The following is a 24,297-nucleotide window of genomic DNA, read 5'->3' on the forward strand; positions in this document are numbered from 1 at the left end:
TAGTTTAGGTCACATTGTGTATTAGTCTGTTTTCACACAGCTATAAAGAACCACCTGAGACTGGGTAATTTATAAAAGAAAGAGGTTTAATCAACTCATGGCTCTGCACGGCTGGGGAGGTGTCAGGAAACTTACAATCATGGCAGGAGGCAAAAGGGGAGGCAAGGCATGTCTTACATGGTGGCAGGAGAGAAAGAGAGAGAAGGGGAAAGTGCCACACTTTTAAACCATCAGATCTCATAAGATCTCACTCACTGTCATAAGAACAGAATGGGGGAAATCTGTCCCCATGACCCAGTTACCTCCCACCAGGTTCTTCCCTCAACACATGGGGATTACAATTTGAGATGTGATTTGGGTAGGGACACAGAGCCAAGCCATATCACATTGTAAAGTTTCCCCAATGAAAGAATGCTTCTTACTATGTAAGGAGAATTATCAGGTGATTTTGAGTGAAGGAGGCATGATTGAATGATTAAATAAGAGTAAGGGCTTTGGGGTTCCACAGACCTGGGCCCCTGTCTGGTGACTTGTCATCTCCTCTACCTGTGTGACCTCAGGCAATCCACCTCCCCTCCCCCAGGCTGCTTTCTCCTTATAAAATGGGGGTCATATTGGTACCTACCTTGTCAAGTTGAAGGAGAGTTAAACAAAGTCATGGGTACAGAATACTTAGCATGATACTAGGCCCCCAGAAAGTACTCAGTGCATCTTAGTTGGTGGGGGTTATTCTCTACCTGCCTCTGCCCCAGGTATTCTTTTGCATTACCTAAACCAGACTCACCCACCCCACCTCCCAGGGTATTTGGCCTGGGGACAAAGGCCACCCTATCTCCATGCACAGCAGAGTCAGACCTGCAGCCCATTCTCAACACATGCCTGGAGTGCTCACCTTATTGGTTTGAGGAACCCTGAGATTGTTTGTTTTTTGAGTGTGTTGTCATTCTGTACATGATAATAGAGGTAATAGCTGGCATTTGTGTAACCCTTTATAACTTACAAAGCATCTTCACATACATAGTTTATTTGAACCTCAAAACAGCCCCTTGAGATGGATATTTCATTCCCATCTTATCTCTGAAAAAAATGAGTCTCTTGACTTCCTCGGGTGTCAAGATATTCAGACTCCAGATCTCAGACTGGGCCTTTCACCGAGGGTCAGGCCCACCTTGGAAAGATGGGATTTAATCTATTTCTCTGGAAGATCCCCAACCTCCCATTTCCTAAAGATCTTCCTTAGCTTCGAATTCTGGGATACAGAATTTCCTTTCACCACTCACTTTTTCTGAAGCAAGAGTTTTTTCATTTACAGCCCAGGCGGAGTTTCAGAGAATAACTTTTCCTTTCAGCTAATAACTCCCAATAATGGGAGGTCACAGGGCTCATGTTTCCCTACCAGATGTCCAGAGGATAGCAGAGGTCAGGTCACTGCCTCTAGTCACAATTTTCTTGTCTAGACAAGATAAACATTCACACACAGGTAAGCATTTGCAAGCTTAAGTTTTACAAAGTAACAAATACATGTAAAAACGTACCCATTCAGGAGCTGAATGGAGACAGCAGCCCTCTTGCCATCTGGAATTTAATTATTCACCCCTCACCTTTTTTTTTTTTTTTTCTTGAGACACTGTCTCGCTCTGTCACCCAGGCTGGAGTGCAGTGGTGAGATCTTGGCTCACTGCAACCTCTGCCTCCCGGGTTCAAACGATTCCTGTGCCTCAGCCTTCCAAGTAGCTGGGATTACAGGCATGTGCCACCATGCCAGGCTAATTTTTTGTATTTTTAATAGAGATGGGGTTTTGCTATGTTGACCAGGCTGGTCTTGAACTCCTGGCCTCAAGTGATCTGCCTGCCTCAGCCTCCCAAAGTGTTACGATTACAGGCATGAGCCACCGTGCCTGGCAACCCTCTCCTTTTTGTTTTTTTAATCAAGACTTTAAAAATCATGATCTTTTAAATAATTTAATGTCCCTCATTTAAAGATCTGGATGAGAATCCTCCCAGTCTTCCTAAGCAAATTTTGTATGTTCCTTTGCTTGCTCTTTTTAGCATCCAATATTGTACCTGGTTGAATTTTCAAAATTTCTCTTAGATTTTTTTCATCTTCTGATTCCATTCTCTCATGTAATTCCAAACTGTGGTGCTGGATCAACCTTTGTCTAAATGCTGTGTGGTCCCTGGATGGAGTTAAAGGGCATGTTGGTGACCTTCCTCTCTTGGAAGCCCCATTCTAAGGCACACTGGGAGTTTGCCTGTCTCTCTACACGGAGACAGTCTGACTCCTGCTCAGTTGGATTCATTCTTGACTTTACCACATGAATTCTAAATAAGCTGAAAAGGCTTGTGTGATGATTGGTCAGATTCCCTCAATCTTTTCTTGTTCCAGGTTCCTATGCAGGGGCAGTGGTTGCCATGCCCCTGGCTGGGGTGTTGGTGCAGTACATTGGATGGTCCTCTGTCTTTTATATTTATGGTGAGTGATTTGACTTCACAAGTTCACATGTGACTCATAGAGATGATATTTTACTGCATATGGGTTTGGCTCAGAGTTCATTACATCAAAATAGAGATTACTAAAACAAGTGTATTGTATAGATGGAATACTTTATCTATGATTTGATTAATGTTTAAAGTTGACCTAAAAAAAAAATAAGCAGAACATTGTCTTTCTTTACCAGTTAACAAGAGGAACATCAACAAAATACTTTCCCCTAGCTGAACATACTGCCATTTGGAAATATTGTAAAGATCCTTTTGTAGTTCATAAATGTGATAACTGAGTGTTCACACGCATGTGTGAGATGTTTGAGTCCCTCAAACCTTGTTACAACATTGGCACATTACCCATTTTACATGCAAAAAATATATATGGTAAAAACTGAAAAATTTAGAAATGGAAGAAAATGAGACCATATAATCCAGCCTTTTCTTTTTTAACTGCAGGTATGTTTGGGATTATTTGGTACATGTTTTGGCTGTTGCAGGCCTATGAGTGCCCAGCAGCTCATCCAACAATATCCAATGAGGAGAAGACCTACATAGAGACAAGCATAGGAGAGGGGGCCAGCGTGGTTAGTCTAAGTGTAAGCATAAAAAGTCAAATGAAGACTTACCTCTTTTCATGAGTGATTGTGTTGCCTATTTACAGAAAAAATGTCAATATCTTTACTAAAAGATCTCATGGTATTTTTTACTCCCTAGAAATTTAGTACCCCGTGGAAAAGATTTTTCACATCTTTGCCGGTTTATGCAATCATTGTGGCAAATTTTTGCAGAAGCTGGACCTTTTATTTGCTCCTTATAAGTCAGCCTGCTTATTTTGAAGAGGTCTTTGGATTTGCAATAAGTAAGGTAAACATACAGATGCTCCAAATATCCTTGAACTTTAAATCTTTTGATTCTACAGAGAATAACTTTGTATGATAAAATAATTAAATTGCTGATCATAATTCATAACAGTTCTGTGACACCTAATAGCCCGGCTGTCAGGCAAGTTATACATTCTATGCATAGTATGCATAGCTGTTTAATTTCTTCTTAGCAAGGATCAGAGTCGTATTAAGCTGCTTTAAAGATTTATGTTGTACCCAATCTTAAAGTGTTTTTGAAGCTAGCTCAAGGATGGCATATTAGGTGAGGATAAAAAGATTTGAGGGTGTGGGTTTTCTTTTTTCCCTATAAGCTACTCAGTGAGTAACAGTAAGAATCTTACCACCCATTTTGCAGAACACCCCCTCTCCATAATGGTGGCTATAGCAGTAACAATCATTGCTTGCAATGGGTTAGAAAGAACCTCTTTCTGCCAGGCATGGTGGCTCACGCCTGTAATCCCAGCATTTTAGGAGGCCAAGGCGGGCGGATCACCTGAGGTCAGGACCAGCCTGACCAACGTGGCGAAACCCTGCCTCTACTAAAACAAAAATTAGCTGGGCGTGGTGACACATGCCTATGATCCTAGTTACTCAGGAGGCTGAGACAGGAGAATCACTTGAACCCAGGAGGCGGAGGTTGCAGTGAGGCGAGATTGCACCACTGTACTCCAGCCTGGGCAACAGAGCAAGACTCTGTCTAAAAAGAAAACAGAAAAAGGGAAAAAAGAAAGAACCTCTTTCAGTGCTCCTAGACATTATCATCAAGCCAATTGTGTTTTAGGGAGGAAGGGTGTGGATAGTGAATCATAAACTGTCATCATGAGATAATTAAACCTCTTTCCTACAAGGGAAAGAACAGCAGCCGAGCAGGCACAAATGTCTGCCTAGCTATAGATACTGTCAGAAGTGACCATGGAAGAGTTGGCATAGTCGTGAAATGGTGACTGTCATCAGTCATCAGTGCTCACTGGGTGCCAAGTTCTTTATCTCCCATGTGCCATGCCCTCTGTGATGAAGAAAAGTCATCTCTACCCTCAAGGAGCTTCCAATCTGGTAGAGGACACAGATAAGTCTAAAATCATTCACTCATTCATCATTTATTTATTATGAAATTCAGGCCTTCCCAGATCCCACATAATTAGATGCTTAAATTTGGTGGTGGTAGGTAGGGAGACTGTGGAGTGGAGGTGGGCAAGGGAATTAGGGAGGCCCCTCTCTCAGAAGCAATGACAAATTGCTTATTGTTTCTTTCCCTTCCAGGTGGGTCTCTTGTCAGCAGTCCCACACATGGTTATGACAATCGTTGTACCTATTGGAGGACAATTGGCTGATTATTTAAGAAGCAGACAAATTTTGACCACAACTGCTGTCAGAAAAATCATGAACTGTGGAGGTACTGTGGATTTCATAGATGGCTTAGGCAGCTTTTGTAGAATTAGGGTAAGCAGAACTGCAGAGCGTATATTAAGAAGTGACTTTTAGGCCGGGCACTGTGGCTCACGCCTGTAATCCCAGCACTATGGGAGGCCGAGGCGGGCGGATCACGAGGTCAGGAGATCGAGACCATCTTGGCTAACACAGTGAAACCCCGTCTCTACTAAAAATATACAAAATTAGCCAGGCTTGGTGGTGGGCGCCTGTAGTCCCAGCTACTTGGGAGGCTGAGGCAGGAGAATGGCGTGAACCCGGGAGGCAAAGCTTGCAGTGAGCCGACATAGCGCCACTGCACCCCAGCCTGGGCGACAGTGAGACTTCGTCTCAAAAAAAAAAAAAAAAAAAGTGACATTTAATCATTGGAGTGGATCTTAAAGACCTCTAAGTCTGTCCCTCAGCAGATACTTGAGTGTTGTACATCACAGTCCTGCCAAGAGGTCATCCAGCCGGGACTCTTCCATACATCCTTCCACATTTATTGTTTGCTTATGTAGTTTATTCCCTTCTCTCCTTACCTTTCTACCTATCCATATGTTTTGGTAAGAAACAGAAGAAAAGTAATCTTTCCTCCTAACCTATGCTTGTGCATGGGGTATACACACACACACACACACCATTCTCTTTCCTGGTTTATTTAGCTTCTGCTTTATGTTTCAATTTTGTACAGACAAAGTGAATGTTAGGTGATTTCCCAAAAGAGGTAGGCGAAAGTAATTGTGAACCCCTACAATGTTCATAAGTGCTTTTCAAAAAACTCATCTTTTTTGTTTAGCTTTTAAAATGAACATTTATTGAATGCTTTCTGTGCCAGACATTAAGCTAAATCTTCTACATACATTATTTTAAAAATCTTCATAACCACCATGTGGAGCAGGTACTATTACTATATGCAATTTGCAATGAGGAAACAGAGGTAAAATAAAGGGACTTGCTCAAGTAGCAGATCCCTGCAAGGTATCAGGTCTGCCGGAGCCCACCGCCAAAGCTTAGTTTGCTGCTACCTCTTTGGAAGACTAGAATCAGGATGAGCGGGCAGGAGGTAGAGGTTAGCGCCACCTATGGGCAAGAGCTCACAACTGTGATATTAAGTTGAAAGGGACGGATTGCGCATGCTCTGACAGATCAGCTAGGTTTGGAACGTTTAGAAGTGAAGACTACCGAGGGACACAGCAGCAGGCATGATCTGATCCCAGAGCATTTCGGGAAGAAAGTCTAAGAGTCTGTTGGCACCTGTTCTCCCAGTTGCTTGACTGCTGGTCCCGGGCAGGGATGTGCGGGCCTGACCTTAGCTTGAAATTTCCTATAGGGGACTGAGGGTTAGTGGATGTAGGCCTGCTGTCTGGTGGGCAGGAGGTGAAGCTCTGGGATATTGTATTCAAGTACTCTCCAAGAAAGCTGTAGCAGCCAGAATAATGTCCATGTCCTGATCTTCAGAAGCTGTGAATATGTTTCCTCACATGTCAAAAGAGACTTTGCAGGTGGGATTAAATTGAGGTTCTTGAGATGGGAGTTTATCCTGCATTATCTAGGTGGGCCCAATCTAATCACAATAATCCTTATAAAAGGAGGAAGGAGGGTCAGAGTCAGAAAAGAAGATGTGATGGTGGAGGCAGGAGTCAGAGTGGTGCAGCCACAAGGCAAGGAATGCAAGTAGACCCTAGAAGCTGGAGAAGACAAGAAGAGATTCTGCCATAGCACCCCTAGAAGGAATGCAACTTCGTAGGCTGCTGCCTTGACTTTAGTCCTGTACCATTTTGGATTCTCGGCCTCCAGAACTGTACAATAGTGCAGAGCATATTTTAGAGGTGACATCTAATCATTGGAATAGATCTTAAAGACCCCTAAGTCTATCCCTCAATAGATACTTGATATTTGTATTGTTTTGAGCCACTGAATTTGTGGTAATTTATTACAGCAGCAAATGAAAACTAATATAGTGGTAGGCCGGGTGCAGTGGCTCACGCCTGCAATTCTAGCACTTTGGGAGGTCGAGGCAGGCAGATCACTTGAGCTCAGGAGTTTGAAATCAGTCAGGGCAATATAGTGAGAACTTGTCTCTATTAAAAAATTAAAAGTTAAAAAAATGAAAACTAATACAGTAGCCAAAGCCTCACCCTTCTAATGATAAAATTCTGCTCCAGCTGAACAGCCCTTACCCAAGCCCTGAACCTATCTTTCTGTCTCTGACTTTGCCCACTCCTTTTCTCCTTCTCTGTGAGTTCTCACCTTCACCTCTTACCCCAGTCCTCTCTATACATCCAGCTCAATTCTTCTCCTCTTGTGTTTCCTTAAAGCCATGCCATTCTCCAGTGATCCCTCTGAATAAGTCCACATGGCTATATTGGCAACTCATCATGTGGTGCCTTATTACAACTCTCTCAGGAAAAGATTTTAGGCAGAGGGAATAGTACGTGCAATGACCCTGGGGCAGGCAGGAATGTGGCCTGTGTGAGAATAGAAGGAAGGGGAGTCAGACTGGTTGAGTGACAGGAGATGGGATTGGGATGTTTTTCTAGGGTCAGATCATGGCAGGCCTTGTCGGCGAATGCAGAGCTTGAGTTTTATTTGAAGTACATTGAGATGCAGATGATTTAAATCACAGAATGGATATGGTCTGATTTTTTTTTTTTTTTTTTTTTTTTGAGACAGAGTCTCGCTCTGTTGCCCAGGCTGGAGTGCAGTGGCATAATCTCAGCTCACTGCAACCTCCGCCTCTTGGGTTCAAGTGATTCTCCTGCCTCAGCTTCCTGAGTAACTGGGATTACAGGCATGGGCCACTAGGCCTGGCTAATCTTTTGTATTTTTGTAGAGACATGGTTTCACTATGTTGGCCAGGCTGGTCTTGAACTCCTGACCTCAAGTAATCCGCCTGCCTCGGCCTCCCAAAGTGCTGGGATTACAGGCGTGAGCCACCTTGCCCGGCCTTATTTATTTATTTTTAATCTGGGGAATTATGCAGGGTACACGAGTAAAAGAAGGGCGACCAGGTAGAAGGCAATTTCAGTTGTCCTGTCTAGAGAAGATGGTGGCTTGGACAAATGAGGTGGCAATGGAGATGGAGAGAGGGGGGTCGATTTCTAAATTCTCGGGGCCAACATTTCTCATCTTTAAAATCTACATAATAATATTTACTTCAGAGGATAGTTATGATAATTAAATGATACAATGTATAAATACACTTAGTGTGGTGTTCAACCTATAAAAAATTCTCAACAAATGGTAATGCTGCTTTTCTTCTCCTGTATTCAAGACACAAAAAACACAGAAGTTTTTCAAAGAGTTCTTTAACAAATATCTGCAATTCAGTTGTATTTCCCTTGGCCAAAAACATGTACTTCTAAACCAACAACTTTAAAGAAGCTTCTGGATTTAAACACTGTTTGCACAACCTCTTCTAAACCCAGATGCATTGGAGATTCTTGAGCATATTTTGTGGGAATGTCTTATTCCTATTTAATTCTGCCCCAATACCTCTGCTGTTTCTTCTTAATTGGTGGTGATGATGTTATGTTGTGGTGATGAGAACTCTCAAAGATGTTTAATTGCTAACAAAGTGCCTGTTGAGAGGAAATAGTTTTTTTCTGAAGAAACTAGAAGGCATATGTGGAATCTTTCTGCCTCATCTCCCATCTTTAAAAAATACCTCTTCACATGGCTTTTCATGTTGTTTTATATTTTGACATAGTAGGACAAGTGAGTTATATATAGAACATAAAATTTTTAAAAAGACCATAATGGTCCCACTTTTTTCTGCTTAAATATAGAGATGCTAGAGCAGAGATAACTACATGAAAACAAAGTTTTGTGCCATCAGTGAAGAATGCAGGTTGATTTGGAAATGATGAAGCACTGGTATGATCTTCCAGAAAATTTTGGTCGGCTTTTTGGTTTCCTAATAAGAAATATAGAAGGCATTTCTCATCTGAGAAGGATCACACATATCTTGGAGTCTGTCATCTTTTCTTTCCATAGATTTTAATGTGCCATTAAAATCATTTAAAGCAAAACAGATCACCTTAAGACATGATGTTCAATTCATTCTGAATCAGGGTCCACATCTATGATACTTAAAGACAGATGCCAAATTCTTGTCCTGCACCCTCTATAGAACATGTAAAGTGTAACTGAGGTCAAAAATTCTATTGTGGCTGAATCAGTTGCATGTGTGAACTTCAGATTGTTTTAATATGAAATAAAATATTTCTTAGGCCTTTAAGTCCTAGTTTTGTTTTTCTTGGCAACTCTAAATAGGTTCAGTTTTAAGGATTTCCTCATTACCTCTAAAGGTCAAATTTTATCCTTAAGCTCCCGAAACATGCAGCTCTGTCTGTAGTATTTTAACTGTCATTAGAAACCATTTAGGCTCTTAAATACTTTTTTTCCATTGGCAATCTGCTATTTGGCCAAAAATTTTTTTCTTACAGATAAGCTGATGTATCATTTGTAAGTTTTATTCTTCACATAATATCATCATTCTAATTCTTTGGGGGAATTAACTTTCTGCACGATTCTGTTGAGTGTTAAAATAAGTTTCAGCCAGATGTCTTCTTATTTAGGATAGGCCACTTCTAAGACACATATAGTTAGTATATGAAACACTAGCAGTTTTTCCCTATGTGTAATCTTAAATGTTGAAACAAAATTAAGAAAAAGTAGCAATGATATAAAGCCTATAGTTTTAAAAGTAAGACTTCCCTAATTACATTTCATCCTCCTTAGAAGTCATTTAAAACAATTATTAGTTCTTGCCCTTCTTTATAGTAGTGTTGAAGAAATGGTTCAAAAAGGTAAATATTAATAACCATCATTTACAGTAAGTACTTTAGCTTGTAAATCTTATTTTCTTGATTCTGGGTCCCATTTCCTTTCCTTTGCATTAATTCATTAAACGTTATGTATGTATGTATGTATGTATGTATGTATGTATGTATGTATGTATGTATTTAGAGACAGAGTCTCACTCTGTTGCCCAGGCTGGAGTGCAGTGGTGCAATCTTGGCTCACTGTAACCTCCACCTCCCGGGTTCAAGTGATTCTCCTGCCTCAACCTCCCGAGTAGCTGGGATTACGGGCACATGCAACCATGCCTGGCTAACTTTCATATTTTTGTAGAGCAGGGGTTTTGCCATGTTGCCCAGGCTGGTCTTGAACTCCTGACCTCAGGTGATCCACCTGCCTCGGTCTCCCAAAGAGCTGGAATTATAGGTGTGCACCACCATGTCTGGCCAAACATTATTTGTTGAGTGCATACTACCTGCTAGCCATACTCTGTGTTAAATATACAGATTTGTGGGAGAGGCAGAAACACAAATGAAAAGTTACAAAGCAATATTGAAAAGTTCTATAAAATGATGAGAAGGTGATGTCAGCTTCATTGGTTGAGGGTAGGGAGAGGGTTGTTAGGGAAGCTTTCTAGAGGAGGCACTATTTAATCTGGACTTTAAAAATAGTAAGATTTATTCAGAAAAAGAGAAAGTGATGAGAGGAGTATTCCAGGTAAAGAAACAATGTGTGAAAATATGTACGGGCATGAGACAGTATTGTGTGGTTAGAAAACAGCTAATAGAGGAGTATGTCTGTAGCACAGAGAGCTGTCTACAGAATGGGGGCAGTAAGCAAAGAGATGAGGTCTGGAAGAAGATGAAACTGAAACGGCAGGAGGGATTCATTATAGAACACTATACTCATGATGTGGAGCCCATGACAAATATATTAGGCACAGGAGCGAATAATGAGGTATGTGGCTTAGAAAGACAGTGGTATTGAGAATGCATCAGAAGAGGATGAGTTGGGAAGACTACCAAAGTGGCTTATTATGGCTGAGCATGGTGGTTCAGGCCTGTAATCCCAGCACTTTGGGAAGCCAAGGCAGGTGGATCACTTGAGGTCAGGAGTTCGAGACCAGCCTGGCCAACATGGGGAAACCCAGCCTCTACTAAAAATACAAAAATTAGACTGGCATGGTGGCTCACGCCTGTAATCCCAGCACTTTGGGAGGCTAAGGTGGGTGGATCACGAGGTCAGGAGACTGAGACCATCCTGGCTAACACAGTGAAACTGCATCTCTACTAAAAAATACAAAAATTAGCTGGGCGTGGTGGCGGGCGCCTGCAGTCCCAGCTACTTGGGAGGCTGAGGCGGGAGAATGGTGTGAACCCAGGAGGCAAAACTTGCAGTGAGCAGAGATCGTGCCACTGTACTCCAGACTGGGCAACAGAGCGAGACTCCGTCTCAAAAAAAAAAAATTAGCTGGGCGTGGTGGTGGTTTATAATCCCAGCTACTGGCGAGGCTGGGTCAGGAGAACCACTTGAACCGGGAGGCAGAGGTTGCAATGAGCTGAGATTGCACCACTGCACTCCAGTCTGGGCGACAGAGCACGACTCCATCTCAAACAAAAGGAGAAAAAAAGGTGGCTTATTGCAGTTGTCCTGGTAAGAGGTCACAGGTGCTGGAACTAAAGCAGTGACAGGGGAGGAGAAAGTGGCAGTTGCACGGGACAGATATTTCCGAGGCCAAACCTGCAGATTTGTATGTGAAAGCTGAGGCAGGAGGAGAAGTCCAAGGCAGTTCTGAAGTTTCTGCGTCGGACTTCTGGCTACCATTTGTTGAGCTGTGCCCATGTGCCACACTCAGTACCTCATATACCAATTTCATTCACTCTTCCAATACCTCACAAGGCTGTGGTATTATCTCCATTTTTTGGATGAGGAATCTAAGAGGTGTAGTAACTTGTTCAAGGTCACACAATTAGTGATTTTGAAGTGGAAAGTGAACCCATACCAGTTGGACTCTAAAGACTGGGTTCTAAACACAGAATATAGAAGATTAATTTAGAGGAGAAGAAAGCACGTGATGGTGATGGTTTGCATTGTTTGTTTAGGAGTAAAAAAATAGGGGAAGAGGCCGGGGCAGTGGCTCACACCTGTAATCCCAGCACTTTGGGAGGCTGAAGTGGGTGGACCACCTGAGGTCAGGAGTGGCCAGCCTGGCCAACATGGCGAAACCAGCCTGACCAACATGGAAACACCCCGACTCTACTAATAATACAAAATTAGCTGGGCATGGTGGGGCATGCCTATAATTCCAGCTACTTGGGAGGCTGAGGCAGGAGAATCATTTGAACCTGGGAGGCAGAAGTTGCAGTGAGCCAAGATCACACCATTGCACTCCAGCCTGGGTAATAAGAGCAAGACTCTGTCTCAATAATAATAATAATAATAATAATAAATAAAAAATAGGGGACGAGAGAATTGATTTGGGCATATTGCCTTTGAGGTACTGTAGGACAGTTGTGTGGAGATGTCTGGAATCAGCAGTCTCCAAATGAAGCACCACTAATTGTCTCTTCCCCATCCTAAGGCATTCTATATACTTGGAAATGATATTTATATCATTTTTCTGTCTGTTGTTAGCTGAACTTCTTTTTTCGGGTGAGAAGAAACTTCATAATTTCCTCATTCTTTTTTTTTTTTTTTTTTTTTTTGCTAGACTCACTTATTCAGAATGAAAGGAACAGAAAGTACTTTTGTTTTGCAATATTTTCTGTGCAAAAATCTCATGTATTGTTTGTTGTTGTTGTTTAAGAGGCCTGAGAGCTTGGTGAACTTCTGAAATAGAAAAATTTTGACTTTTGCTTTACAAGTGGTGAAGTGCTGTGTTTATTTTTTCTTGTTTGTTTCAGATATTTGCTACAGCTTTCTGGTTGCTTTTGGCAATAAATATTAGAGTGTTGTCATTTTACTTTCATGGGAAAGGCCATAACTAGTCAAAGGGGAATCATTACCACAGTTATATAGTAGAGTTTTAGTATTTAACAATGGCAGGGGCAATTACCCATGAAGCAACTAATAAATAACATCCCTCATCTCAGGAGCATCACTGGAACCTATTGGGACCGTGTGGTGTTCAAGGTGCACCGGGATAATGTTAGAAAGTTTGCGAACACCCAGGGAATATTAGCAGTCATGTAGTCACGAAATACCTGGGTGGCATTGTAATCTCTGTACTAGAATGCAGGTCTGTGGGGGAACAGAAAACCAAACACCGCATGTCCCCACTCATAAGTGGGAGATGAACAATGAGAACACATGGATACAGGGAAGAGAACATCACACACTGGGGCCTGCTAGGGGGCAAGGGGAAGGAGAGCATTAGGGCAAAACCTATATGATGGGTTGATAGGTGCAGCAAACCACCATGGCACATGTATACCTATGTAACAAACCTGCACATTCTGCACATGTATTCCTGAGCTTAAATCCCAGAACTTCAAGTAAAAAAAAAAAAAAAATTAAATTCCAGAACTTGAAAAAAAAACAAAAACAAAAAAACACAAACAAAATAAATTTAGGTCTGTGAAATTATAGGTTAGTTCTTATTTGATAAATAAATGAACTTGGATTGACTGATATGAAAATGACATTTTGTTTTCCCTTGCTGTTTCCACTTGCAGGTTTTGGCATGGAGGCAACCTTACTCCTGGTGGTTGGCTTTTCCCATACCAAAGGGGTGGCTATCTCCTTTCTGGTGCTTGCTGTAGGATTTAGTGGCTTTGCTATTTCAGGTAATGTGTCCTTTGGGTTTCCAGGTCTTGACGATAGATTCAACAAGTCCCAGGAAGAAGGAAGGACAAGGATATTGTAGTACCTTCTTTCAGGAACCAGTCCATTCTCAGATAGCAGGACCACTGCCCAGAGAATGTCATCTAGTGGGGGTGATTTTGTAAGATCACTGAGAACTGGGCTTGGGAGTTCAGTTAAAGTGGAATTTTTCCTACTTACCTTGTTATGGGAAAAGACACAAAGCACAGATGACCCTTCTGAGATATGAGCAGAGGCCCAAGCATATGTCCTGGGTGAAGTGGACTTACATACTTTAGCACCATGTCACCCTACCTGATAGAGGCTCCTGTGACTTTTTAAAGCCTTGCCTCTTGCTAGAGAACTGTGAGTATCATTACAGTCATAGAATCAGAAGCTTTTTTAGGAGTGAAAACCTTTTTTAGATTTTTGTCTACTCCATTACTTTCATTTTCCGAGCAAGAAACTGTGGGTCCAGAGAGAGGAAGTGACTTTCTGAACCAGGTAAAGCTGCTAAGAATAATGACAGTGATGATGTGAGCTAGCGATGACCAAGCACAGATTCTGTGCCAGGGACTGTTCCATGCGATCTGCGTGTATTAAGCCCTGTGTCTCTCACAACTACTCTGCTGGGTAGCAGTGCTGTTACGATCCCCATTTTACAGGAGCAGAAACCGGTCTACTGTATGTGAGAGAGAGGCCAGAGGGCAATCATATCAGAAGCTTCCTATGCAAAACTGGGCCAAAGGGTGAAATTTAGTTGTTCGTCTATCTTTAAAACATTGTAATAAGAAATATGGTTACTGGCAGGGTGCGCTGGCTTATGCATGTAATCGTAGCACTTTGGGAGACCGAGATGAATCCATCACTTGAGCCCAGGAGTTCGAGACCAGCCTGGGCAACATGGCAAAAACCCATCTCTACAAAAATTACAAAAAGTTAGCTAAGTGTAATGGCGCACACCTGCAGTCCCAGTTACTCAGGAGGTTGAGGTGAGAGGATGACTTGAGTCTGGGAGTTGGAGGTTACAGTGAGCTGAGTTCGTGCCACTGCACTCCAGCCTGGATGACAGAGTAAGACCCTGTCTCGAGAAAAATAAATAAATAAATAAAATAAAAATAAAAAATGGTTACTTAAAGAAAATTTTACATATATTGCATATATCTCACAACATTGTGAAGCAAGTAGTAGTATATCACTACGTTACTGATTTTTCACTATTTTACTAAAGCTCAGAAAAATTTAATACTTTCCTAATGTCACACAGTTAGTGGCAGAGGAAAGATGCCAGAATACTTCTGTGTGGCCCAAAGGCTATGCTCCTTCCATTATTCCAGGTTGCCTTAAATATCAAATAGTGTTAGTGTCCAAGAATAGAAAAATATGGAACCTCTGGTCTAAACTGCCCTAAGACAGGGGCTTGTATCTGTCAAAATAAATAGAGCTGATGAATAGTTAAATTAAAAAATAAAGTAAAAGTCTAAATTAAAAGTAACTTGCAGCTAAGTAATTCGGTTTAGAGATGCATAGATCTGGGGTGGGGTTTGAGGCCCTCTTTACTACTTACTATTTATAAAAGAAAAAAATTGCTAAATTATGAAAACTCTCAAGCTTCAGTTTTCTCATCTAGAGATTGGAGAGATGAAACAGCAATTCATAGGGTTGTTGGGAGGATAAACTTAGATCATTCATGCATTTCCTCGCACTTCTTGTGGGCTGGGCGTTATTCTTAGCACTGGGGATGTTGCAGTGAACGAATGAAAGAGTCCATCCCCATAAAGTTTGCATTCTAGTGGAAATATTTATTCAAATAAAAACCTTAGCTTTATTTATTTGAAGCCCTTAGCACAGTTCCAGATGCATAACAAAATTAACGAGTGTTCACCATTATTGTTCTATTAGTACACACACCAGCCCAGTGCTTCTCAAAGAGTTATGTGAGATCACCATAAGATATTTCAGAATGCAGATTCTGACTTGGTAGCTCTAGAGTGGAGCCTGAGATTCTGCAGTTTTAGTAAGCTCCCCAGCGCTGCTGCTGCAGGGCAATCCACACTTTGAGTAGCAAGGGCACAGCAATCACGACTTGCTTCCAGTAGGATGCTAAGGAACGCCTTCCCTTGATAACTTTGTGAGCAAAAGAGATCCATATCCTGTTCCCAGAGATACTGAAATGTTCAAGTTCATATTGCTTCCTTTCCCCCGATTGCCAATTAAGTCACAGTCTGAAGGAGAGAAACCCAATACTCTAAATCACAGAAGCTGATTTTTTTTTTCCTTTTTTTTTTTTAGACAGGGTTTCTTGCCTTGTGCAGTGGCTCATGCCTGTAATCCCAACACTTTGGGAGGCCGAGGCAGATGGATCACCTGAGATCAGGAGTTCGAGACCAGCCTGGCCAACATGGTGAAACCCCATGTCTACTAAAAATACAAAAATTAGTTGGTTGTGGTGGTATGTGCCTGTAGTCCCAGCTACTGGGGAGGCTGAGGTTGCAGTGAGCCAAGATTGCACCACTGCACTCTAGCCTGGGTGACAAAGAGAGATTCTGTCTCCAAAAAAAAAAAAAAACATTAGACAGGGTCTCGCTTTGTCACGCAGGCTGGAGTGCAGTGACATGATCACAGGTCATTGCAGCCTCTGCCTCCTATGCTCAACTGATTCTCCTGCCTCAGCCTCCTGAGTAGCTGGAGCTACAGGCATGTGCCACCATGCTTATATATATATATGTGTGTGTGTGTGTGTGTGTGTGTGTGTATAAATTTATTTATTTATTTATTTTCGAGACAGGGTCTCACAATGTTGCCTAGGCTGATCTTGAACTCCTGGCCTCAAGTGATTCTCCTGCCTCGGCCTCTCAAAGTATTGAGATTGTGGGCATGAACCACCACATCTGGCCTTCTTGCCACTTTTTAAACATGATTTCATTTAATCCTCATTGCAACCTTGATGAGAAGGGTATTGCTGTATTTACTTTATTGGTGGGGAAACCAAAGTGTGGTTTAACTTGCGCAGTGAAGTGACTGGGAGTGTGGAATAAAGGTCTGTTGGTCCCAGCAATGACACTGTGGGAGGGATTGTGGCCACGGGGCAATAATTCCTCAGGATCTACTGTCTGCCAACTTTTAAAGGAATAAACATGGATGCCAGGGAAGACTGACGGGCACAATTTAGAAGCTGATTATAGACAAGACTACTGAGATAGATGAGGTTAAAAATAGGCAAGGAATGAGTGATGCCTGTTTTGGGAAATGTCCTATACAGAGAAGACAGATTCTCTCAGTTTGTGCGTATTTTTTTTCATCTGCTATAAAAATCTATCAATATCTCAATTTCTCAGTGATTTCCCCTCCTCCCCAAATGTCAGGATTGTGCAGCTAGAAACCTAAATGGCTTTTCCCACATTATCTTTAGCTGAATGCAGTTGCCTAGGCTTTGTATCAGAGCATAATACTCAACAATCATATTAATTGCTTCTTATCTCTGGATTCTTTTCTAATAAAGTCTTTATCACATTCAAATCAATGATAAGATTAATGAACTTGCAGCTGTTTTATATTCTGATCATTTGGCACATTGACCTGAAAGAGAAGCTATATTTATCATTACCAAAAAATTTTCTCAAAATTTCTCCCCGAAGGGAGGTAGAAAAGACAACCAACCAATGTGCCAAATTAGAACAAAAAATATTTTAAGTCCTATTTTCAGTTTTTTTGCACAGAATAGAGAAGCAAAAAGCAAAGCAAAGGAAAACAAAAAGATGAATAAAGCCTACAACTCCTTGCTATAATTTCAGTAGGTGAAGGTGGGAATTAAGTTAGCAACTATTTATTGAGTGACTACAATGTGCCAGGCACTTTGCTAGTTCAGGGGAGATGGTGGTAAACAAGATGGATGGCTAACCACCTGTAAAGAGCATGCATGTTGGTTTACATGTCTATGCACCGTGTAGTTAACATACATTATTTAACTTAATTCCTACGTCAATGTTATAAGAATCGTTATGCCATTATATAGATAAAGAAACTGAGGTTCAGGAAGTTTAAATCCTTGGTCTAGGCTTGCATCTCAATTAAGCTACCAGAACTGAAGTCTGTCTGATTCGAACATGCAACCCTGCAATATATTGACAACGTCGGATCTCAGTTTGCTGCAACTTCCGCCTCCTGGGTTCAAGCGATTCTCCTGTCTCAGCCTCCCAAGTAGCTGGGATTACAGGCATGTGCCACCAGGCCTGGCTAATTTTTTATTTTTAGTACAGGTGAGATTTTGCCATGTTGGCCAGGCTGGTCTCAAACTTCTGACCTCAGGTGATCCACCCGCCTCGGCCTCCCAAAGTGCTGGGATTATAGGTGTGAGCCACCATGCCTGGCCAGCAGCATTATCTTTTCATAGAAAACCTCAAAGAGAGGGAGTTACTTGGCAGTGGCAGCAGAAGGTAGTAGTCGTAGTAGTGGTAGTATAGCTTCGATATTTGCTTCACATACCTATTTCCCCTGAGTCTCTATCACTCTATCACTTTATGAAGTGAGTAGTAATATTATCCTCATATCGGAGATAAAGAAACAAAGGGTCCCAAATTACTTGTTTACATAGAAGAAATAAGATTCAAGTCCAGATTTACAAACTCCAAATCCAGTAGGTGTGTGAAAGTGTTTTGTAAATTGCAGAGGTTCTCCCAATGTTTGTGCAAATGTTTCATTAAAAAGCACCATTTTCATTGTGTGAAAATGTGGCCATGTGGCCAATAAGGTAGGCTTACTCTTGGCTGCCTTTTAGGAGTAAGTCAAGGGTAGGAGCCGGAATATTATAAAACAAGGTTTGGTCTCGTCATACTGTATATGACTGCATGATTATTTACTCTGAATAAATATGATTCAGTCTTTAGGCTTTTCAATGTTGCACCAAACACCGTATTTTGGAATTCAGAACCTACAAGGTGTATTTGGAATTCTGTTCTTGATTCTGATTTTGAGGTTTGGCTTCACTGTAGGTTTTAATGTCAACCACCTGGACATTGCCCCCCGCTATGCCAGCATTCTCATGGGGATCTCAAATGGAGTGGGAACCCTCTCTGGAATGGTCTGTCCCCTCATTGTCGGTGCAATGACCAGGCACAAGGTAAAGGTCTCCTTTGTGGCTGTGGGTTACAGTATCAGAGGACTGGAGCACTAACACAAACTTGAGATTTCAAGGCTCTACCGCAGTCTGTAAATGTGTATGTCCTTGACCTTGACTGAGTCAGCTGAACTTCTTTTTCTTTTTTTATTTTCTTCTTCTGATTTTCAAATCATTGCTTATCAATGGCACCAAGGCTAATTGTTGTTTTGTTCTATGTTTCTTCAATTGAGGAATAAAAGTCTGGGGAGAGGGGTATGGGCCTTAGAAACTGTTTAGAGACACAAAGAAGAAACTGAGGCAGTCAACTCGGGATAAATGAGTTACTGAAGATTGTTTTCTCATTCTCAATGATTAAACTTTATAACCTAATGCTATCCATTGCTTAGCATGTTTCAGCATGAAAAGATGAGTGCTATTCTACTTCCTTGTTAAGAATAAAATAAACAGGACATTAATAACCTACCCAGTTGTTACTGAGCCTTTGTGAATTTAGACTAGGGTGAGTGGTAGAGGCAGATCTATCCAGAATTCAACCACAGCCCACGTGATTTCTTTATCTTTGTCACTGAAACGTCTCAAGATGCTGCTTTCTGCAAATAAAAATTCTTTGATACCATGGGACTTTTTTTCCCTCAACTATTTTCTTAGTTGGATTGCCTATTACAAATATAACTTCAGAAGTTTTTTCAGCTTCCTGCAGAAGAAAGTGAGAGAGGGCCGGGCGCGGTGGCTCACGCCTGTAATCCTAGTACTTTGGGAGGCCGAGGCGGGCGGATCATGAGGTCAGGAGATCCAGACCATCCTGGCTAACACGGTGAAACCCCGTCTCTACTAAAAATACAAAAAAATTAGCAGGGCGAGGTGGCGGGCGCCTGTAGTCCCAGCTACTCAGGAGGCTGAGGCAGGAGAATGGCCTGAACCTGGGAGGTGGAGCTTGCAGTGAGCCCAGATCGCGCCACTGCACTCCAGCCTGGGTGACAGAGCGAGACTCTGTCTCAAAAAAAAAAAAAAAAAAAAAAAAAGTGTGAGATAAATTTTCTTACTTTTTGACAGAAAAAGAAGATAGGATTTTATAGGCAGTGAATTCATGTTTTCCCTCTCTGTTCATGAAATTATAGGATTGATAACCTGACTATTAAATCCAAGATGTCTTCCCCCAACCTTAGACACAAATTCCCATTATTTTTTGACATACATTTTTTTACACTGAAAATATGATTATAAATAAAGTTCTTGCCAGTCAAGGGTGAGAACGTTAATGGCTCAAATATTGTTATGTATCCAACAACAAGCAAGAAGGAGACTTCTGATATTTAAAATGGCGGGTTCCCAAAACAAGTTTAATTTAGCTGACTATGTGAAGGGAAACCCCATTTGAGTATTCAAAAAGCTATGCAATGGTACTGCATGTATTAATATTTTTATGTGCTGTTTATTTTAAAATGTATTTTCGTGTAATCCCAGCACTTTGGGAGGCCGAGGAGGGCGGATCACGAGGTCAGGAAATCGAGACCATCCTGGCTAACATGGTGAAACCCCGTCTCTACTAAAAATACAAAAAATTAGCCGGGCGTGGTGGTGGGCGCCTGTAATCCCAGCTACTCGGGAGGCTGAGGCAGGAGAATGGCATGAACCTGGGAGGCGGAGCTTGCAGTGAGCCAAGATGGCGCCACTGCACTCCAGCCTGGGCGACAGAGCGAGACTCTGTCTCAAAAAAAAAAAATGTATTTTCTAAATTAAAAAAAATTCATATTTATTGTCATGTCTAACTTTTATATTCATTGTAGTCTTCATTTTTTAAGTTTTTCTTTTAAATTAGGTTTGAATCCTGGATGGTGCTTCTGACACACATCCTCCCTCCCAAGGAACAGAGCATTTGCCTTCCAAATGGGCAGGTGCTTTTTCCCAGTAGAGGCCTCCAGGACATACTGGTAATCTCTGGTTTTAGTTAAAACATTAATTGGCACTTTATTTCCTTATTCAGACCCGTGAAGAATGGCAGAATGTGTTCCTCATAGCTGCCCTGGTGCATTACAGTGGTGTGATCTTCTATGGGGTCTTTGCTTCTGGGGAGAAACAGGAGTGGGCTGACCCAGAGAATCTCTCTGAGGAGAAATGTGGAATCATTGACCAGGATGAGTTAGCTGAGGAGACAGAACTCAACCATGAGAATTTTGTGAGTCCCAAAAAGAAGATGTCTTATGGAGCCACCATCCAGAATTGTGAAGTCCAGAAGAAGGAATGGAAAGGACAGAGAGGAGCGACCCTTGATGAGGAAGAGCCGACATCCTACCAGAGTGAAGAGAGAAACTTCTCAGCTACATCCTAATGTCTGAGGGGCACTTCTGTCTTCTCCTTACTTTAGAACCAGAAACTATCCATACCTATTGCCTTTCTTTTAGCCCAGCTTGTCAGAAGTCCAAATATGGGGAGGGGAGAAGATCTAACCAGCAACAAGGAAAAGAGAAATACTATCTTTCAATGACACGTATAGGTAAGGAGCTGCGCTCAGCTGGTAACATAGTTGATAATACATAATTTTTGAATTGACAGTTGACCCTTCTCTCAAAGAGCTGAACTTACTCAGAAAGGAATGACGAAAATGGAGACAATACCATGTTGTTCAAAGAAACATTGAAGGAAATGGGGATGTTTGGCCAGAAGGACTGTAAACACTAGCAGTAGCTGCCACCACATCTCTAGGGTAGCCATGCAGAGGAGGGCTTCATATTCCCAATAAACCCCACGTTGTGGCAGGTGCTTTATAAACACTCTTATTTAATCTCTGCACCTTTATGACACACATTTCTTATCCCCATTTTATAACCAAGGAATCTAAAGCAACAAGAAATGAACTTGCTCAAGGTCATCTGCCAGGGTCAGTGCTGAGACTGTCGAAGCTCCCAATAGGTGGCAGTTTTTGGGAAGAAGATTTCCATTCAGTGTAGGGAAGACATTTGTAATAATGAAAACTGACAAGGGAGTAATTGTGAGTAATTCACCATTTTAGCAGGTGTCAGGGAAGGGAAACATTTGGGTTGGTGAGGCAGAGGGGATTCAAATGTGTGAGAGGCTAGATTCAAAGACCCTCAGTGTTCTGTGTTGTCTGAGGAGTCAAATGGTTCTGTGACTCCATAGTTTTTAAAGTAATAAGGCTCACAGACTATATCAGAGATTCAAATGGTTTTTTTAAAGAAAAGCTAAGCAAGAGAGCCAAATTTTTAGGAATCTGATGGTCAAAATGGCTGAAAGCAGTAAGCAAGAGTTTGGTTATTAAATTTCAACTTTCCATAACATTAAGAATGTAGCTAAATGATGTCCCAAATTACTTGTAAACTTTTAAGACATTTAATAATTTAAGAAGTAGGTTCATGTGTTTTCTTAGGTAAAATTCTCCTGAAATAATTTTCTATTTTAAAAAAAGTATATCTTTAGCCTTCTCTGCTGGAGATTATAATAGGAAGTTTCATCAGATTATACAAAATTATGATTTTGTATCAAAAGTATTCATGATAACTCTATTTGGAATGATATTCAGGGAAATCACAATAATATAGCAGTAGTTATACAGGGAAATACTACAATGAAAACATTTGGGACAATCAGACCTACAGTTACTGTTGAAAAATTCACCTTTGATTGCATAAGGCAATTACATGGATACTTTTAGATATATTTAAATTTTTAACATTGACATCTAGAGGGTTATTTGAAAATAAAATTATTTTCCTGTTCATTGGTTTTGAAAATTTTATTTCTACTTTCGGAAGAAAGATATAATATGGAAAAATTATAGATTTATTTGTAATTTATTATTGTAGGGGTTTTTTTTTTTCTAATTTCTCCCACATGTATTTCTGGTCCCCAGTAATACTAGCTGAGTTGTAGTGTATTTTATAAATGGAATAATCTTGGGGAAAAATTGCGACTCTTCATTAAATAATATTCTTTATGTCATTAGCATACAATTTATGTTAGTAGACATCTTTAAATCTCTTTAATGAGTGAATCCATGCAAGCCCCATAGAACAGTTCCTAGAATGCAGAAAATGCCCAAGTAAATAGCTGTCATCATCATTATCATCTTTTAACATTTTGGGGGACTTTCCAGTTGAAAAGAAAACATGCTATGTCATTTTTATCCATTATCCCTGGAACTTATTGTGAAAGTTGTGCTGTTTGCTAAGTAAAATAAAAAATAAAAAATTAGCAATTTATGATAGCCGGTGTTTTATTTTGTGTGTGTGTTAATAAAGTCAAATAATTGTATTTTAAAAACTCATGATAATCCTTAGGGTAGTATTATACATTGTGACACAAAGTTGTATTTATCACATCGTTTGAAGTTGGTGTCATGTGCAGAAAATCCACATTTTTCCTGTAACTTGCCCTTATGATATGTATTTTTTAAAAAATGAAATCATGGATCAACGTGTTAAAAACTAGAAAATACATTATTTTGTTGTGATGGGTTTTTCTCTGTGTGGGTTGCAATAGATAAATAATTACCTTTTAACACCAGACAGATGCCATTTGCAAGTCATTGTACATTTTGCTGCAAATGTCCATTTGTAGGTCAACTCATGGATGCAAACCGTGGATTCCAGCAGGAAGGGAAGGAGGCCTGTAGGTGTAGGGTTCTTGAGACAAGAAAGATCTGATGATCCTTTCCAAAAAATCGAAGTTTTGGAAATTCCTTAATATGCCAAGAAAAGTAAGTATTAAAGAAATAATGGCCCATTTGTATCCTGTCTGGATGTTAAATTCAACAGGTAAAAATTGGAATCTACTATGTGTATTTCTATTTCACTCTGCTTCCTCCCAACCCCAATAAATCTTTTTCTTTCTCTATTTCTTATCGCAGTCACATTATCCTTTTGCTCAAGCTAGAATTCTTAGAGTCATCCTTGACTTAAAATTTTTTCCCCTTCTCTCTTTTCTCTGCCAAGTTCATGTAATTTAATTTTCAATCTGTAGATCTATGTCTTACATCAGCTTGGGAAAACTCTCTCCATTACCTCTTAATGTACTGCTTTTGCTCCATTCTTTCTCTCCTGTTTTTCTAGGCATACAGTTAAATGTATTCTAGACTGTATGTAGGTGTCTGACCACCTGTTTTGTATTTTCCAATGCTTTGCCTCTTTATATGTCATGCTGGATATCTTCTCCTGACTTATTTTTCAGTTCTTTATCTCTCTCTTCAGTGAGGTCTAACCTGTAAAAATCGATCCATTGTGTTCTTAATCTTAGTGACTGTATTTTCAGTTCTAGAATTTTTATTGGTTCTTCTTCATTTCTGCTATGTCTTTTAAAAAACATGTCCAGCTCCTTGCTGAAATTTTCAATACCATATTTTATTTTCTGGGACATAGTAAGCTAATGGTTTTAAAGTCTGCTCAGTGCCAATATTTGGAGACCATGTTAGTCTCTTTTGTTGTTGTTGGTTTTGCTGGTCCTTACTCATACTATCTTAACTGCATCTATGCCTGGTTTTCCTTGATTTTATCAGCCATTGCATTTGAAAAATTATTTGTAGAAATAATTTTTAACAATTTTAGCCATGAAATAGTGCTTCTTCTTCTTTTTCTTTTTCTTTTTTTCCTTCTAGGAGATCTTTGTTTGCTTCTTTCATGAGCCTAAGGGCATTAACTGTCTGGGATCATCTTAGTCAGTTGCAGGGCCTTAGGTATTTTGTGCCATCCAGATGATTTGAAGCTGGAGAACAGGATGTGTGAAGGCTCTTTTACTTCCTGTTCACCCTTACTGCTAGAGCATAGCACTTAAGGGTCCCAA

At 40.7% G+C, this 24,297-nt stretch overlaps 1 protein-coding gene and 1 non-coding gene across 3 annotated transcripts in view; both read left to right on the forward strand.

Moving 5' to 3' along the window:
• Positions 1–22,721, forward strand: part of SLC17A8 (solute carrier family 17 member 8) — a 66,599-nt gene extending 43,878 nt beyond the window's left edge. The window contains exons 6-12 of one of the 2 annotated variants that reach the window (XM_023207062.2): positions 2,387–2,473; positions 2,944–3,083; positions 3,202–3,351; positions 4,632–4,764; positions 13,259–13,369; positions 18,377–18,504; positions 20,489–22,721. In XM_023207062.2, the coding sequence (XP_023062830.1) occupies positions 2,387–2,473; positions 2,944–3,083; positions 3,202–3,351; positions 4,632–4,764; positions 13,259–13,369; positions 18,377–18,504; positions 20,489–20,833 (1,094 nt within the window). In that variant the 3' untranslated portion in view covers positions 20,834–22,721. The remainder of the gene's footprint in view (positions 1–2,386; positions 2,474–2,943; positions 3,084–3,201; positions 3,352–4,631; positions 4,765–13,258; positions 13,370–18,376; positions 18,505–20,488) is intronic. The other variant, XM_023207143.2, reaches the window with a different exon arrangement.
• LOC111538872 lies at positions 2,749–2,854 on the forward strand. The gene has a single exon (XR_002730483.1). It is a non-coding gene; the product is annotated as a small nucleolar RNA U13 (small nucleolar RNA).
• Positions 22,722–24,297: the final 1,576 nt, after the last annotated feature.

Source organism: Piliocolobus tephrosceles, chromosome 10, assembly GCF_002776525.5.
Source record: "Piliocolobus tephrosceles isolate RC106 chromosome 10, ASM277652v3, whole genome shotgun sequence".
NCBI lineage: Eukaryota > Metazoa > Chordata > Mammalia > Primates > Cercopithecidae > Piliocolobus > Piliocolobus tephrosceles.